Raw genomic sequence first — 16,878 nt, forward strand, 5'->3', positions numbered from 1 at the left:
AATGGTAAAGTACACTAACATAAAATTTATCATCTTCACCATTTTTAGGTGTACAGTTAATTCAGTAGCATTAAGTACATCCACATTGTTGTGCCACTGTCACCGCCATCCATCCAACAGAACCCCTCTCATCTTCCTTCCATTCATTTCTAATAGGGACTAATTCACTACAGGAATTGTTTTCTAACCATTCATTGAGAAGTAACCTAGCATCACCCTCCCACTGGGGGTTAAGTCAGACACAAAGGATTTCTCTCACACTCAGGCTGAGGGACTTTGTGATCCCACATAATCATGTAGGGCCTCAGCATTTGGGTTAATGGCCAAAAGAACTTTGTGAATGGAATTAAACATTATATGAGCAGCTTCCTCAAGAGAAATTGCTCTAGTCTCCATAATAACTGAACTCTTGGAGGTTCTGACCTTTCAGGTTAAAATGCAGTTGCCTCTCAGAGGTTAAAATCTCCTCCTTCCTCCTTGCTTTCTACTTCCTTCCTATTTCTTCTCAGCAACCCCTGTCCTCACCCCAGTGGCATGCACATTACTCCAATCAAAAGACTCAATCATTGATCTTTAATTTTCAAACTTTTGCAAAGTAGCCTTCTAACAGTTGAAATCTTAAACAGCCTCTAATGTCCAATGAATCCCATATCTAGTCCATTCTGGGCACTTCCTGAAGAAGGGAAATTCAGTTGTCCCATGATCACATGTTGAGCCAGCTAGAAAACCTTTTCTGTCATTGCCTCATCCTGCTGCCTAATAGGATCGATGCGGCCATGTAGCCCTCTGTATCACTTGCAGACTCAAACCTTTTTCATTTCTATGTCAAATTAAATGAACAGATACCTTTTGAAAACGTACTGGGCCACCGAGTTTTAGTAAGTGACAGTTATTCCTACTTTAGAGATAAGAGAAAGTTATAATAATGAGAGTGGTTCAAGGTCCTACAGAAGTGAGAGAGAAAGAGGGACAGGCATAAAAGCCTAGTTAATTACTAACCTTTGCAAACACAGAGCTTCAAACCAAAAAGAGACAAATAATGATAATAATGTCAATACCTGATATTTGACAGTCCAGTACTATTTTCATAGCACTTCATTTAAGTTTTTGCTTTGTGTTTGGGTTTTATGCAACCAGAAGAAGAAAATTCTTGATGGAATCACAGAAAGCTTGAGAGTTAATTATAGTTCAGTGTAGTGAATGCTTTGATCCTGAAGGCTGTGAAACTGAGTTGTTTTCATTTAGAAGACTTCTCATGTCAGGTTTTTCAAACAAAAAGAATGATTAGTAAACTATTCTATTACCTTTCGTTCCCACAGCTCTCCTGTAATTTGTAAGACTCAAATGATACACGCTGAACCTCGGGCTGAGATTTAGTTTTGTATATTTGCCAAAGTACACAGTAGCCTAGTTTCCATAGCCATATCTAGCAGATAAATGTCTCTGGAAAAAAAAATCAGGCTTCAGAGACAATGGGAGGAAATCACTGTGGCTCACACTTGCAGACCAGCAGTGGGTGACAAAAGTGGACCCTGGGACACACACATGGGTACAGTCACTAATTGACATAATTATTTGAGCATCCGCCAGTCGAGTAGTCCTGAGTATCTGTGACTTTTCCTAATCTGTAGATTAAAAAAAAAAAAATACTGTTCTGATGTTTAAATGCTGGGAAGATGGTGCTAAGAGTATAATGGCTCTTAGTTCATCCACCCTTTCATTCCATGCCATCACCCTATCTCCGCCATCATGGTTATAAAGCCATCACTGAAGTAACTTCATCTAGTAGTAGGGGGCAGGGCCATATCCTCCCAGACACTGTGATACACAAGGTGAATGCACTCACTTAACAGCTTAGCTGACAAGAAGTTCTGCTTTGCCCTTGGCCCCTCCCTACCTGCTCTTATGTACTTTCTCACTGCACTGTCTTGTTACGAGGAGGATGGGCTAAGGGCAGAAACTCAGCGTGAAGCCCATGATGCACTTGCAATTTTAGCTAGATGTACAAGCAATTTCCTTCCTTTCTCCTCGGTGTTGTGGAATGATGTGCCCTTTTGTCCAGAAGGGATACAAATGAAATTGTATTCCCATGTGTAACATTTGGAAAATAAACATTCTGGTTGTCACAGCTTCTATTTCATTGCATATTTTCCTGTGTTATGTCATGCTTCTGCCAGTGCAAGCCAGAATGTGAAGAATGCCTAGGGGAATATTTCTCAAGTGTTTTCTAAGCAACATTAATCGTAAAAATACTTTGCAAAAACAGGGCATTTGGTGGTCAGATAAATTTTGGAAGTACTCCATATTCTATCCCTGTCTTTGATAGTCAAGATACCCATGAACAAATTAGGAGTCCTAGGAAGCCTGGCAATAAAAAAGACTATTGAACGCAAACCAGGATTTCCCAGACTTATGACCATGGAAACTATTTTCATATAACACCTGTAAAGATCAGAGTAAGAGATGCTATCACAGGAAGTGTTTTTAGAGATTTAGGTTCACAAATTACCAAAACTACTCAGGAATAAATAGAAAATTGAATAGACCTATAATAAGAAAAGAGATTGAATTAGTAATTTAAAATCTCCCACAGAAACAAACCCAGACACAAATGGCTTTACTGGTAAATTTTACCAAAAGTTTTAAGAAGAATTAATACCAATTCTTTATAAACTCTTCCAAAAAAATACAAGAGGAGGAAAGATTTCTCAATTCATCCTATGAGGCCAGTATTATCCCGAATAACAAAACCAAGGACATCACAAGAAAACTACAAACCAATATCCCTATATAGAGATGCAAAAATCTTCAAGAAAATACTAGCAAACTGAATCTAGCAATATATTAAAAGGTTTATACACCATGACTAAGTAGGATTTATTCCAGGAATGCAAGGTTAGTTTAATATACAAAAATCCAATAATGTAATGCACCACCATATTAATAGGATGAAGGACCAATAACACGTGATCATCTCAATAGATGGAGCAGAAACATTTGACAAAATTCAACATCCTTTTGTGATAAAACCACTAGAAAAACTAAGAATAGAGGAGAACTTCCTCAACCTAATAAAGGCCATCTACAAAAAACCCACAGCTACCATAATACTCAATGGTAAAAGATTGAAAGCTTTCCTTCTAAAATCAGGAGCAAGACAAAGATATTTACTCTGGCCACTTGTATTTAACATTGTACTAGGGATTTTAGCCAGGGCACTTAGGCAAGAAATACAAAAAAAAAAAAAAAAAAAAAAAAGAAGAAAAATTGTATTTGCAGATGACATGATCTTGTATATAGAAAATCCTGATACTGACTAAAACAACTCATAGAACTGTTAAACAAGTTCATCAAGGTTGCAGGATACAAGATCAATATTCAAAAGTAAATTTTATTTCTATACAGTAGCAATGAACAATCTGAAATGAAATTAAGAAAACAACTTCACTTAAAATAGCATCAAAAAACAATAAAATACTTAGCCATAAATTTAACCAAAGAAGTGCAAGACTTATATACCTAAAACCACAAAATAACACTGAAATAAATTAAAGATGTAGATAAATGGAGGCATCTTGTATTCATGGACTTAATATTGTTAGGGTGACAATACTTCCCAAATTGAACTACATTTTTAACACAATTCCTTTCAAAATCCTAGCTGACAGTTTTTGCAGAAATTGGGAGATTGATCCTAAAATGTATATGTAAATGCAAGAGACCCATAATAGCCAAAGCAGTTTTAAAAGAGAAGAACAAATTTGAAGGACCCACACTTCCTGATTTCAAAAATTACTATGAAGCTAGTATGCTAAAACAATGCATACTTGCATAAAAACAATGTATACTTGTATAAGGATAAACATATAGGTAAATGGAGTAGAACTGTGATTTCAGAAATAAACCCTTACATTTACACCCAACTGATTTTTGTCAAGGGTGGCAAGACAACTCAGTGCAAAAAGTAAAATAAGTTATTTCAACAAATGGTGTTGGAAAAACTGGATATCCACATGCAAAAGAATGAAGTTGGACCTCTTCTCACACTATACACAAACATTAACTCATTTTAGACCTAACTATAAGAGCTAAAAATATAAAACTCCTAGAAGAAAAAATAATAAATCTCTGTGAGTTAGGCGGTGATTTATTTGATGATACTGAAAGCACAAGCAACAGAAGAAAAAATAGATAAATTGGTCTTCATCAAAAAAAGTTTTTGAAGTGTTGTCATTTGTATACCATCAAGAAACTGAAAAGACAATCCATAGAATGGGAGAAAATATTTGCAAATCATATATCTGATAAAGGACTTGTATACAGAATATATAAAGAACTCTAACAACTCAATAATAAAAAGACAACCCAATTCAAAAATGGACAAAGGACTTGAATAGATACTTTGCCAAAAAAAAGATATGCATATGATCAATAAGCATCTGAAAAGATGATCAGTGTTACTAGTTATTAGGGAGATGCAAGTCAAAACCACAATGAGATATCCCTTCACACCCAACAGGATGGCTGTAATAAAAAAGGCAGACATTAATAAGTGTTGTGCAGGATGGGGCGACATTGGAACCTCCATCCATTGCTGGTAGAAATGTAAAATGTTGCAGCCACTTTGGAAAATAGTTTGGCAGTTCTTCAAAATGCAGTGTCAGAGAAAGAAGAGTGACTACTAATAATTAAGGGCTTCTTGTTGGGGTAAAGAAAATGTTCTAAAATGAGATGTGATGATGGTTGCATGCTCTGTGAATATACCAAAGACCATTGAATTGTACACTATAAATGGATGAATTATAGGATATGTGAATGATATGTTAATAAAGCTGTTAAATAGCTATTTGTCCTCACAATGTGATATTTTCATCTTTTTTCACACTTCCTGTTTCTCCTGAGTTAATGGCATCTGTGAAAGAGGAAAACTATTTTTTTAAAAACTCTGTCAATTATCTTTAATTACACAAAAGCCACCAGAAGAACTCATTATTGTTTCTATCTGAACGGTTTTGTTTGTAATTTCTGTATATAACTAGAATCCCTTGGAGAAGATGACATAAATTTCTTTTAAAACCCTTCAGTGTTGGGGCCAGGCACAGTGGCTCATGCCTGCAATCCCAGCACTTTGGGAGGCCAAGACAGGAGGATCAGTTGAGCCCAGGAGTTCAAGACCAGCCTGAGCAATAAAGTGAGGCCCCATCTCTACAACACAAATAAATAAATAAATAAAAATACAAAAATTAGCCATGCATAGTGGCACACACCTATAGTCCCAGCTTACTTGGGAGGCTGAGGCTGGAGAATCACTTAAACCTGAGAGTTTGAGACTGCAGTGAGCTGTTATCACAACACTACACTCCAGCCTGGGTGACAGAGAAAGATCCTGTCTAAAAAAACAAATAAAACCCTTCATTGTTGATGGTATGGCATCATTTATATCTGAGTTTAGTGGTTCTCTTTTTCCAGAGATGGGACTACACAACTCAGGCGCCCATTGCATTGGTAGCTGTACAAGTCCTGAGACAGAGGCTGATAATATGAAGTATCAGGTCATAAGCAAACACAGAGGAATGTGCTGCCAGCCCTTGAAATGGTGTGAGAGGTTATAGATAATTTGGTATTCATAAACATGGAGCAGAGGCATGAAAAATGTAAACCATAAGACTGTGCAAATATAATAACAAATTTGAGGGTGGATGAGTTCCCCAGGGAAATGGGAAAGGGGTGGGCAGAAGGAAAGGAAAAGGCTAAGGATCAGACTCTGGGGGATTCAGTGGATCATAGAAGGAGGGGTCTTGGGGAACTAGGCTGAGGCTTGGGACAACTAGCACTATCTGATGGGATGGTGTCAGATGCAGCCAAGTGCTAATGGGATGGATACATCCCTTCATATCTGGCTAAAGGGAGCTCATTGGTGACCATAGAGAAAAGGGCATCCACGGACTTTTGAGGATACAAGTCAGATGTTAGAAAAAAGAAGGATATGAAGGCAATGGGGGCATCATTTGAGTGGGACTGTTAAAAGAATGCAAAGAGGATGACAAATGAAAAGGACAGATGTCTCCATGTAGGGTATGAAGGCTTTTTCTAGATAGAGTGAAGCTATGTATGTTTGAAGAGAGCTTGGATACCTGCATTTGGAAAGAGGAAGATAATGCTTTTGTAAACTATTAATACAACACAAAACTGCCATCCTATTTAATGGGTCTCTTCTTAGATGATTTTAAAATTTAAAGCATTGTTATAAACTATAGAAAATAAATCATCAAAAGATTCATCTTACAGGCTTTGTCACAAAACAATGGGACTAGAAGGGTCTCAAGGTATTCATATAAGCTGGACAAGCATGTTTCTAAATTAATCTGGAAGATAACTCTTTATTTTCCAGATGATTAAAGAAGGCTATTTGGCAGCTTCCCCAGTGACTTATGATACTCTAATAACGCTCACTTCCTTTTGCTTAACTCAAATATAAAAGTACAGAGAGATGAAACTCTCCAGTGTGCCAATCAGGAAATGCTATTTTGCTTACTATAAACTTAGCTTATCTTATAGGACCAACAATAAAGAATTATGTGGGAGCCATAAACTGCCATCTCCTGGCAATAGTCTCCTGTTATTATGAACATTAGTAGATTGAAGATGTACTTTCTCAAAGTCACTTAAGTGTTTGGGGGCACGGTTCCAGGGACATTGCATTCTGCTTGACATAAACAATTTCTGCTGTATCAAAGACACTGCCCTTTAGAGATTAAAGGCCGCTTTGGAAAACTAGTAAGCTTTCAGAGTGTAGGTACAAAATGAACTTGACCATTACACTAGATTTTTCTCCTTTTATTTTTAAAGAGCAGTAATCATTTGGAAGTATTCCCAGAGCGCCTGCTTCACCCTCTTAGGTCATGAAGGCATTCGTTACTGAGAAGTGGCTTAGTATTGAGAAACTGCTGACACCTTGGTGAGAAAACTATAGAATCACATTTTGGAGACTGAGAGGGTCCACACTGTCAGGCAGTTCTCACTCAGCCAAAAGACATCTTCCAGGCCCCCCTACTGCACTACTTTAGGGATTCACACATGCAAAAGTGTTCCCCACACATGTGCATTTCTTTTTAGCAGGTTTGGGTTTTCTGTGAAACGAGAACAGAGGAGCCAGAAACTGATAGGGGTGAAACTAATTGATGAAATCCTTTATCAACTGCAAAGAAGTTTATGTTATGGGCCTTTATGGTCTTCTTGTTTTTTTTTTTTTTCTTTTGAGACAGTCTCGCACTGTCGCCCAAGCTGGAGTGTAGTGGCACGATATTGGCTCACTGCAGCCTCCGCCTCTAGGGTTCAAGCAATTCTCCTGCCTCAGCCTCTCGAGTAGCTGAGATTACAGGTACCTGCCACCATGCCTGGCTGATTTTTTTTTTTTTTTTTTGTATTTTTAGTAGAGACAGGTTTTTTTGTTTGTTTGTGTGTTTGAGACAGAGTCGTGCTCTGTCGCTCAGGCTGGAGTGCAGTGGCGTGATCTCGGCTCACTGCAACCTCTGCCTCCTGGGTTCAAGTGATTCTCCTGCCCCAGCCTCCCAAGTAGTTGGGATTACAGGCGCCCATCACCACGCCCGGCTAATTTTCGTATTTTTTTAAGTAGAGACAGGGTTTTGCCATGTCGGTCAGGCTGGTCTCAGACTCCTGACCTCAGGTGATCTGCCTGTCTCAGCCTCTCAAAGTGCTGGGATTACAGGTGTGAACCACCGCCTTTTCTTTTAAAATATTCCGTGGCTCCCATTTCTAAAATGATTGCCAGGCCAGACTTTCCTCTTTCCTTGAACTCTTTACTTCTCCTGCCACCTCTGTTTATCAAGGCTCAGATCAAGGGGTCTTTGGACCTTGTGTGAAATCATACTCAAGTTGGCATCTTTCTGTGAAGAACTTCGCTGGGAATGTGGGACACATTTTGTTGAGTTATATTTATAATACTTTTCTTTATGTTCCCAGACTATTGAGAATATTTATTTATTTATTCATTTAAGGCAGAGTCTCTCTCTGTTGCCCAGGCTGGAGTGCAGTGGTGCAATCTTGGCTCACTGCAACCTCCACCTCCTGAGTTAAAGCAATTCTCCTGCCTCAGCCTCCCGGGCAATATTTATGTTTTTTAATAAATTTTTTTTTCCAAAGCAAAGATCAGTTTTGCATTAGACTATTCCTTGACTATACATTTATTTTACGGAGGAAAATGTAGATTTTTCCAGATTTCAGTTAAAGGAAGAATTATAACAAGGACCAGCTGCTCTGAGGCTGCCCCTGAACTGTTACTTAACCTCAGGCCCTCTCTTCTCCATAGCTATTTTTGTTTTCTATGTAAAATATCTTTGCCCATTTCTCTCAGAGTATGCATTAGCATTTTCCAAAGCTGTTTATGTTCCCTCAGTGGTCGTCTTCCACCCCTGAAGCTTCTTAAGTCTCTATTTTTACTCCTTAGAAACAGAAAAGGTACATGTGGAAGATTTCTAAGTTTCACATTTCAAAGTTCTCTTTCTTTTGGGAAAGAAAAAGTTGGAAGTTTAAAAATGCCTCTAGAACAAACCTATCTCCACATTCCATCAACTGTATAGGAGGCAGGAAAGCACGTTTTATGAGCAAAGGCTTGGGGAGCAGGAAATTTACATTCTATGATGTCCTAGCTACTGCCGCTGGGCTTTAGTTTCCTTATTTATAAAATGGAAATATCAATTGTGCTTGCCTTCACAGGGCTGGAGTGAGCATTGCACGAGATAATGCATATGAAGGGCTTTAGCCAGTGTCAGGCATAGAGAAGGATCTCAATAAATGTTAGTGATGATGGTGGTGATGATGATAAAGGATTTGGAGTCTCAAAAAGTTGTATTGCAGCGTTACAACATAACATTTTCAGATAAGAAACGAGATCACATATTCTGCCAAGGTTATTTTAATTTGCTATGTGGAAGGGAAAATTACTTCTCTGTCACTTAATGGCTGCCATATATTCTTACTCATTTAGGAGGTGTGCATACACGTGCTTGTGATGTCGTGTGTCCTTGCCCTGATGGTCAGGAGTTTTGTTTTAGCCCTTTAAAAAATCCAATACAGCTTTCAGTATTCTGCAGTGCATGCAGTAGACTTTTTACAAGTAAATGTTTTAATTTAAAAAATCAAATTATCATGCAAATTATACTGGTAGAAAAGATTTTGGCCTTATGAACATTTACAAGACATTGATTTTTAAAGTAAAAGAAATTAAATTAGCAAATAAGGCCTTATAAACTACCTATTTCTGGTCTATTTCCTAGGGACTCACCTCTACTCACCCTTGCTTCTCTTAGCACTTTGGCTGTTACACAATGAAATGAAGTTAATGGTTTCTGATAATGAATGAGCCATCTTTATGTTAGAGGTCTTGGTACCAAGCAATAGAAACCAACTCAGGCTAACAAGAGGGAATGTACTGAAAGGAAATGAGAGGACCTACAGAACTGATGTGAGGCTGGAGGACCACACTTGAGAATGAGCAAAGAGCATGAGAGCTCTGGCAAGTTAGGGGCAGGAACCATAGCCATGGTCTTTGTAGCAGGAAGCATCTGCTCAACACTTGGCCATGGGGAAAGAAAACTCACAGTCTACTTTCTTCTCTATGTGGGTGACCCACTTCATGGTCAGAGTCCTCTGAGAGTGTATGACTGGCCAAGCTCAGATAACAGGCTCACAGCCAGGCTATACCAGGAGCTGGGGATAGGGGTGTAGAGATAAAAAAAAAAAATCTAACTTATCATTTTCTGTAATGGGAGCTGGTAGCTGGGACCATCCTCCCAACACCGCTATACAGAAAAGAAGAGAGACAATTTCCCAGAAAGAAACCAGGATACCACCAGGAAAGGGGAATGGATGCTCGGCAGCCCACAGTGGCAACTGCCTGATATTCCACACTGCTAATAATCTGATTCTTTACATCAGGCATAGTCTGTAGTCTAGCCAGTCTTTATTAAGCCTTTGTAGACTTTAAAACACAGTATAAGACATTCCACTTTGCTATTCTTGTCCTATATGTGGTCTAAAGACAGTCCTCCACGTCATCATCCTGCTCTCGTCTAAGTGGGAACAGCTTTCTCAAGAGATTAGATGGGAATTCAGGAGTTGAGAATATTGTAGCACCAGCATTAGATACTAGGATGTGCTACCTTTATTTATGTATAATTTCCAAATAAATAGAAATAAATTTAAAGCTATTATTTACTGTAAATTAAAACCGCCAACACAGCACCAGGGAGATTCTGCACATTTTATTAAATTGGGGCCTGTATAGGTATAATGTATTCAGTTTCCATCAAAGGGAATGTTTCTGACACAGTAGAGGGTCTGGTTACTTTGAAAGTCTTAGGTTCGTTGCTTTTTTGTTGTTTTAGAACACCATTCAAATTTAAGGTATTACTCTTTTTGATTGATTCTGTTTGCTTTTATGTTCTAGGGGAAAACATATCCATTTCGGGGCGCCTTTCCACCAGTATGGAATCCCATTGCATATTTGGATTACAATAATCTGTGGCGGACAATAGATAACATGGGGAAGGAGGTAAAATATGTGTTCAGTTTGCACATGACCCATTACTGAAATAACAATGGCAACTGTTTAATATCCTTCCATAGTGCAGGGAACATTGCTCTGGACACCAATGCATATCATTTCCAATGTACCCAAACTGCAAAGTTGGTCGTATTTGCACTTCACAAATGGGAGAAATGAGTGCCCAGAGATTATGTAATTTACTCAAGACCTCATAGCAAGGGAATCAGCATACCAACCCACTCTCTTATACAAATGCCTGTGTGCCTTCAACTCTATGCTACTGAGCATTTATATGACATATTTTTGCCAAGTATCTCTACTTACAGTTGTCTGTCTGTCTGTAATGCCATTTTAAATAGTAAAGGAGAGAAGGACTTGCTGCCCCAAAGCTTTTTTACTTAGTCTTAGGCTCTGTAATATCAATTTGGGACATAAAATGGGTATTAGCTTTCAATAATAATGATGATGATAATTGTCATTATTATAATAATTACATATAAATTTGTACATAGACATATATAATATTATCACTATTATTATTGTTTTGGCAATGGCATTAGGACACAGAATCCAAAGAATTCTACCCCACTCCCTCTCTCTATATAGAATTCTATGCCAATCACACATTTCAACACAGAGACCCAAGAGACCCATTTTCAGAGGTTTTCATGAGGGCCTTCCCGAGAAGAGGTGGCAGTTACCATCAAACCTGACAGGGGACTTCCTTTCTCTACAGATTCCAGCTGATGCACCCTGGGAGGCTCAACATGCTGACGAATGGGACAAAATGACCATGAAAGAGCTCATTGACAAAATCTGCTGGACAAAGTAAGTAGACTTGACCATTCAAAATTTACTTTTTATCTTCCCTTCTCGTCTTTTATATCTTGCCTTGAACTGCAGTGCTTTTCTTAACAACTTACAGAAAAAAAGAGGAAAGCTAGTAATCTTTCAGTCAGTAGCAATGTTGAGGGCACCTCAAAGTAGGTTAGAACAGAAAATGAATCTAAAAATTAAGAAAAGTAGGTGAATGAAGTAGAACTTCTTTTAATGAAAGCATTGTGTGATCTGCAATAAAATCAATAATTGTGTTTTCATATTATGGAAAGGTTGCCTACAAAAGCAGTTTGAAAAGATATTTTTTAAAAATGTGGTACATTTACACCATGGAATACTATGCAGCCATAAAAAAGAATGAAATCATGTCCTTTTCAGGGACATGGATGAAGCTGGAAGCCATCATTCTCAGCAAACTAACACAGGAACAGAAAACCAAACACCGCATGTTCTCACTCATAAGTGGGAACTGAACATTAAGAAGACATGGATGCGGGGAGGGGAACAACACACACTGGAGCCTGTCAGGTGGTGGGAGGAGGGAGAGCATCACGATAAATAACTAATGCATGTGGGTCTTAATACCTAGGTGATGGGTTGATGGGTGCAGCAAACCACCATGGCACATGTTTACCTATCTAATAAACCTGCACATGTACCCTGGAACTTAAAATAAAATAAAATGGTAATCCCATATAGATGTAGAATACTAGGAAATGAGAGGAAAGCTAGTCTGTAGTAATAAAAATGTTTTCAATTAGACCACGTGTTATTAGTTTATGTGGGGCCTACTATGTGAAGGCACCATACCAGGCACTGAGGAATGGGGGTGAACTTCTTAGGAATAGCCCCTACCCTCATGGAGTTTATGTTTTCCTAGCAGGCAAGACTGACCTTGAACACAATTGCATAATGCTAGGAGAGTTCCTGTAACAGGGAGAACCTTACATGGTCTGAGGGTAAAGGAAGCATTCTTTGATGAAGCAATCTTTAACCTGAAACTAAGGAGTTAGTGCATCAACTAAGAATGAGCCATCGGGGCAGGGGGGAGTCAGAAAAGGTGAACAGTGTAGGGCGATGGTATCTTCCAGGAATGACACACAGGGACAGGAGAGAGAAAGGAAGAGTGGATGAAGTTGGGGGGATAGTATCTGCCAAGAATAAGCCATGGGGCAGGAGAGAGACAGGAAGGGTGGATGGTGTGGTAGAAATGGTACCTTCCAGGAGTAACCCATAGGGTTGATAGTAGTGCGGCAGATGGTATGATCTAAGAATGACACACAGTGTCAATGGGAGAGAGGGAAGGTTGGACAGTGGTGGTGGGAGGAGGGAATGATATCTTCCAAAAATTACCCACAAGGGCAAGAAGGGAGAAAGGGATAATGGAGAAAGATGGGTGGTGTTTTAGGAAAGACCCACAGAAACAAGGGGAGATGGGGACTGGAAGGGTGGATGGCATTGGGGGATTTTGTCTTCTAGGAATGAGCCACAGGGATTACGGGGAGATAGGAAGGACTGATGGGGTAGGAAGATAGTATGTTCCACGTATGATCCACAGGTTCAGAGGGGAGACAAGTATAGGGGATGGTGTTTGCCATGGATGAACCACTAGGATAGTGGGGGAGACAGAAAAGGTTGATGGTGTGGTGGGATGGTATCTTTTATGAATGACCCAAAGGGGCAAAGGGAAGACAGGAAAGATGGATGTTGTGGGGATATCATCCACCAACAACCCAGAGGTGTAGTGGGGAGACAGGAGGTGTAGATGGTATTACCAGGATATGTCTTCTAGAAATGAGCCACAAAGGCAGGGATGAGATAGGAAGAGTGAATGGTGTGGCCTGGTTGCATCTTTCAGGAATGCCCCCACAGTGTTAGGGAGTGGGGAACAAGGATGGATCCCTGTGGGGGTATGGTATCTTCTAGGAATGGCCCACAGGGTCAAGAGGAAACAGGCAACATTAGGTAGTGTGTGTGTGTGGTGGGGAGATGGGGCGGGGGTGGGGTGGGGAGAATGAAATTTTCCAGCTATTTCTCTCTCTCTGGGGAGAGAAAGGGAAGGTTGGTTTGTGTGGATGGAGATGGTATCTTCTAGGAATTACCCAAACCAGAAGGGTGGATGTCTTAGGGGAAGGGGAATTTTCCAGCAATGACCCAGAGGGATGGTGGGGAGACAGGAAACATAGATAGTGAGGCAAGATGATGTATTCCAGAAATGACCCATAGGGCAAGGGGTAGATACAAAGGTGGACTGGGTGAGGGAGATGGTCTCTTCCAGTTATGACCCACAAGGGTAGAGGGGACACAGGTAGTGTAGATCATTTGGCAAAATGGAATTTTCCAGGAATGGTCCACAGGGAAGAGGGTACATAGGAAGGTTTGGTGGTGTGGCAGGATGGTATCTTCCAGGAATGAGCCACACTGGCAGTGGTAGGGGGGAGAAAGGAAGGGTGGATGGTGAGGGGTCATGGTTTCTTCCAAGAATGACTCATAGGATTGTACAGGAATGACCCAGAGGGGTAGCGCAGAGAGAGGAAACATGACTGGTGTGGCAGGATATACCTTCCAGGAATGGTCCACAGGAGCTAGGGGATGCAGGGAAGATGGGCTTGTTTGCAGGCATGGTTCTTCCTGGAGTAACCCAAAGGGTGAGGGGTGAGACAGCAAGGGTGGATATCGGGCCGTGGATAACTTCCAGCAATGACCAAAAGAGATGGGAGGAGACAGGAAGTGTGGAAGGTGACCAGGATGGTATTTCCAGGAATGACCCTCAAGAGTTGGGAGAGACAAGTAGGATAGATGATTTGGTGGAGTGGTATCTTCCAGGAATGAACCAAAGGGGCAGAAGAAAACATGGTACATTGTGTTTAGAGAGATGGAATCTTCCAGGAATGAGTTACCCTGGTGGTGTTTGGGGGCACACGGAAAGGGTGGGGATAGTATCTTCCAGGATGACCCACAAGGCCAAGGGGGAGACAGGACAGGGTGGATAGTGTGTTTGTAGGGGGAGGGCATGTTACTTCTGAGGGATGTGACACAGGCACTGTGGGGACACAGAGAAGGGTAGATGTTTTGTGGAGGAGGTGGTCTCATCCCGAAATGACCCAGAGGGTTTAGAAAGGTGTAGCAGGATGGTATCTTCCAGGAATGAGCCACACAGTTGGTGGCCGGGGGAAGATGGGTGGTATAGAGAGATGGTATCTTCCAGGAATCACCCACAGGGGCAAGGGGGTGACCTGAAGGGTAAAGGTTGTGAAGGGGGATATCTTCCAGTAATCACCCAAAGGGGTAGAGGGAGATAGGAAGAAAAGATAGTGAGGCAGGATGATATTTTCTAAGAATGGTCTTCAGAATGTGTGGGGTTAAGTAAACAGGAAAGGTGGATGGTGTAGGAAGATAGTATCTTCCAGGAATGAGCCACCGAGGTTGGGGTGAGACAGGTAGGTAGATGGTTTCGTGGAATGGTATTTTCCAGGAATGAGCCACAGGGCAGGGGGTAAAGGATGGATGGTATGGAGGAGATGGTATCTTCCAGGAATGAACTACAAAATTGAGGAAGGAGGGGAATGATGGATGAGCTAGGTGGATGGGATCTGCCAGGATGGCCCACAGAGCCAAAAGAAAGACAAGGCAGAGTGGATAATGTAGGGGAAATAGTATCTTCCAGGAGTATGACACAGGCAATGCAGGGAGGCAGGAGAGGGTAGATGTTTTGGTGAGGGAGTGGTATCATCCCCAAATGACACAGAGCGGTAGAGGGGAGATAGGATAGTTGAATGACAGGATAGTATCTTCCAGGAATGAGCCACGGTGACAGTGGTGGGGGTGGGAGACAGTAAGGGTGTATGTGGATGGTGTCTTCCACGAATCACCCACAGAAGTCAGGGAAATAAGTTTAGGCAAATGGTATCTCCTAGGAATGTGCCAAAAGTGTAGTGGTGGGGGGAGATGGGAATGGTGGATATTGTGGAGGTGATATCATACAGGAATGAGCCAGAGGGGGTAGTGAGGAGTCAGGAATCATGAATGGTGTGCAGGATATATTTTCAAGGAATGACCCACATGGGCTAAGGGGACACAAGGAATGTTGGCCTGACTGGGGACATGGTATCTTCCTGGAGTGACTCAAAGGGTTGGGGGGAGATAAGAAGGGTGGATGTTGTGGGGAATACATTCCAACAATGACACAGAAGGATGGAGCGAGATACAAAGTGGTTAAGGTGAGGCAGGGTGGTATTTTCCAGGTATGACCCACAAGGTTGGGAGAGTAAGAAAGATGAGTGACGGTGGGGGGAAATGGTATCTTCCAGGATAACCCTCAGGGGTAAGGCTAAACAGGACAGGGTGGATAGTGTTGAAGGGGTTATATCTTTCAGGAATGTGACTAAGTCTGTGGGGGGAAACAGGGAAGGGTAGATGTTTTGTGAGGGAGTGATACCAAAATGACCCAGAGGAATAGTAGGGAAATAGGACAGTTGCATGGCGTGTCAGGATGGTATCTTCCAGAAATGAGCCACACTGGTGGTGGTGGAAAGAGACAAGAAAGGTGGATGTTATCATTCAAGATGATATCATTCAAGAATTACCCAGAGGAATAGGGGAGAGACAGGAAGCCTGACTGGTGTGGCAGGATATATCTTCTGGGAATGAGCCACAGGTGTGGGAGAAGACAGTCAGGGTAGATGGTTTGGTGGAATGAAATTTTCCAGGAATGACCCACAGGGTCATGGGGGAAAACTGAAGGGTAGACATTGTGGATGGAGATATCTTCCAGCAATGACCTAGAAGGATGGGGGAGACAGGAAATGATAATGGTGCAGCAGGATGGTATCCTCCAGGATTGAGCCACACTGGTGGGGTTATGGGGGTCATGGTATCCTCCATGAATGACCCACTGGGGTCGAGGGAAGACTGGTAGGGTAGATGGTTTGGCAGAATGTTATTTTACAGGAATGACCCACGGGGCAGAAGGTAGATAGGAAGGATGGATACAGTAGAAGAGACGGTATGTTCCAGTAATGAGCTATAGAATTCGGGGAGGGGGGGAATGTTGGATGAGGTAGGGAGATGGTATCTTCCAGGATGACCCACAGAGCCAAGGGGGAGACAAGGCAGACTGGATAATATAAGGGGTATAGTATCTTTCAGGAGTGTGAACCAAGCACTGCAAGGAGGCAGGGAAGGGTAGATGTTTTCGGAAGAAGGTGGTATCATCCCAAAATAACCAAGAGGATAACAGGAAAATAGAATGGTTAGATGGTGTGGCAGGATGGTATCTTCCAGAAATGAGCCAAATGACAGTGGTGGGGGTGGCAGAAGGTATGGGTGGATGGTATCTTCCAAGAATGATTCACAGAGGCACGGGGAGACAGGGTACATTGGGTTTAGAGAGATGGTGTCTTCCAGGAATGAGACACCTGGGTAGTGGTGGGGGGAAACAGGAAGGGTTGAAGTATGGGGGGATGATATCATCC

At 41.3% G+C, this 16,878-nt stretch overlaps 1 protein-coding gene across 1 annotated transcript in view; it reads left to right on the top strand.

Moving 5' to 3' along the window:
• Positions 1-16,878, top strand: part of MAOA (monoamine oxidase A) — an 85,737-nt gene that overhangs the window by 40,387 nt on the left and 28,472 nt on the right. Inside the window, exons 4-5 of the mRNA XM_054471664.2 lie at positions 10,469-10,573; positions 11,304-11,395. Coding sequence (XP_054327639.1) covers positions 10,469-10,573; positions 11,304-11,395 — 197 coding nt within the window. The remainder of the gene's footprint in view (positions 1-10,468; positions 10,574-11,303; positions 11,396-16,878) is intronic.

Source organism: Pongo pygmaeus, chromosome X, assembly GCF_028885625.2.
Source record: "Pongo pygmaeus isolate AG05252 chromosome X, NHGRI_mPonPyg2-v2.0_pri, whole genome shotgun sequence".
Taxonomy (NCBI): Eukaryota; Metazoa; Chordata; class Mammalia; order Primates; family Hominidae; genus Pongo; species Pongo pygmaeus.